This window comes from Nanorana parkeri, unplaced genomic scaffold (genome assembly GCF_000935625.1).
Source record: "Nanorana parkeri isolate BGI_ZX_2015 unplaced genomic scaffold, ASM93562v1 scaffold3903, whole genome shotgun sequence".
NCBI classification, from domain to species: domain Eukaryota; kingdom Metazoa; phylum Chordata; class Amphibia; order Anura; family Dicroglossidae; genus Nanorana; species Nanorana parkeri.
The window spans coordinates 1-542 of NW_017310170.1; the positions used below are offsets into that span (position 1 = coordinate 1).

The window sequence follows — 542 nt, forward strand, 5'->3', positions numbered from 1 at the left end:
CTATTAACGCCTCTTCTGTTCCTCAGTTACAGAGTTACTTTGCCGCGTGTGAGGATGAGACGCCCGCCATTCGCAACCATGACCGCGTCCTGCAGAGGCTCTGCGAACACCTGGACCACGCGCTGCTCTACGGGTGAGCCGAGACTTGTGACTCCCCCATAATTCCCAGGTGGACATGCGTAGCAGTGCTGCATCAATGAGCGTTTATACCGCCCTCTGTGTAGTCGTATTATTGTACATGAAGTGACCGCAGCTCTGACAGGTTCACAAAATGGAAAAGCGCGCCGTGCCAATTGTTTAGGTCCGTGGGTCAGTCGCCAGCGTAGGGAACCCGGGTGGGGCGCGAGCGTAGGGAACCCGGGTGGGGCGCGAGCGTAGGGAACCCGGGTGAGGCGCCAGCGGAGGGAACCCGCGTGAGGCGCCAGCGGAGGGAACCCGGGTGAGGCGCCAGCGGAGGGAACCCGGGTGAGGCGCCAGCGGAGGGAACCCGCGTGAGGCGCCAGCGGAGGGAACCCGCGTGAGGCGCCAGCGGAGGGAACCCG

The 542-nt window shown here is 63.5% G+C and overlaps 1 protein-coding gene across 1 annotated transcript in view; it reads left to right on the forward strand.

Moving 5' to 3' along the window:
* Positions 1-3: 3 nt before the first annotated feature.
* PLEKHM2 (pleckstrin homology and RUN domain containing M2) overlaps positions 4-542 on the forward strand; it is a gene marked incomplete at its 5' end in the record, with an annotated part of 15,906 nt that continues 15,367 nt past the window's right edge. The window contains 1 exon segment of the mRNA XM_018575416.1: positions 4-133. Within this exon segment, the coding sequence (XP_018430918.1) occupies positions 4-133 (130 nt within the window).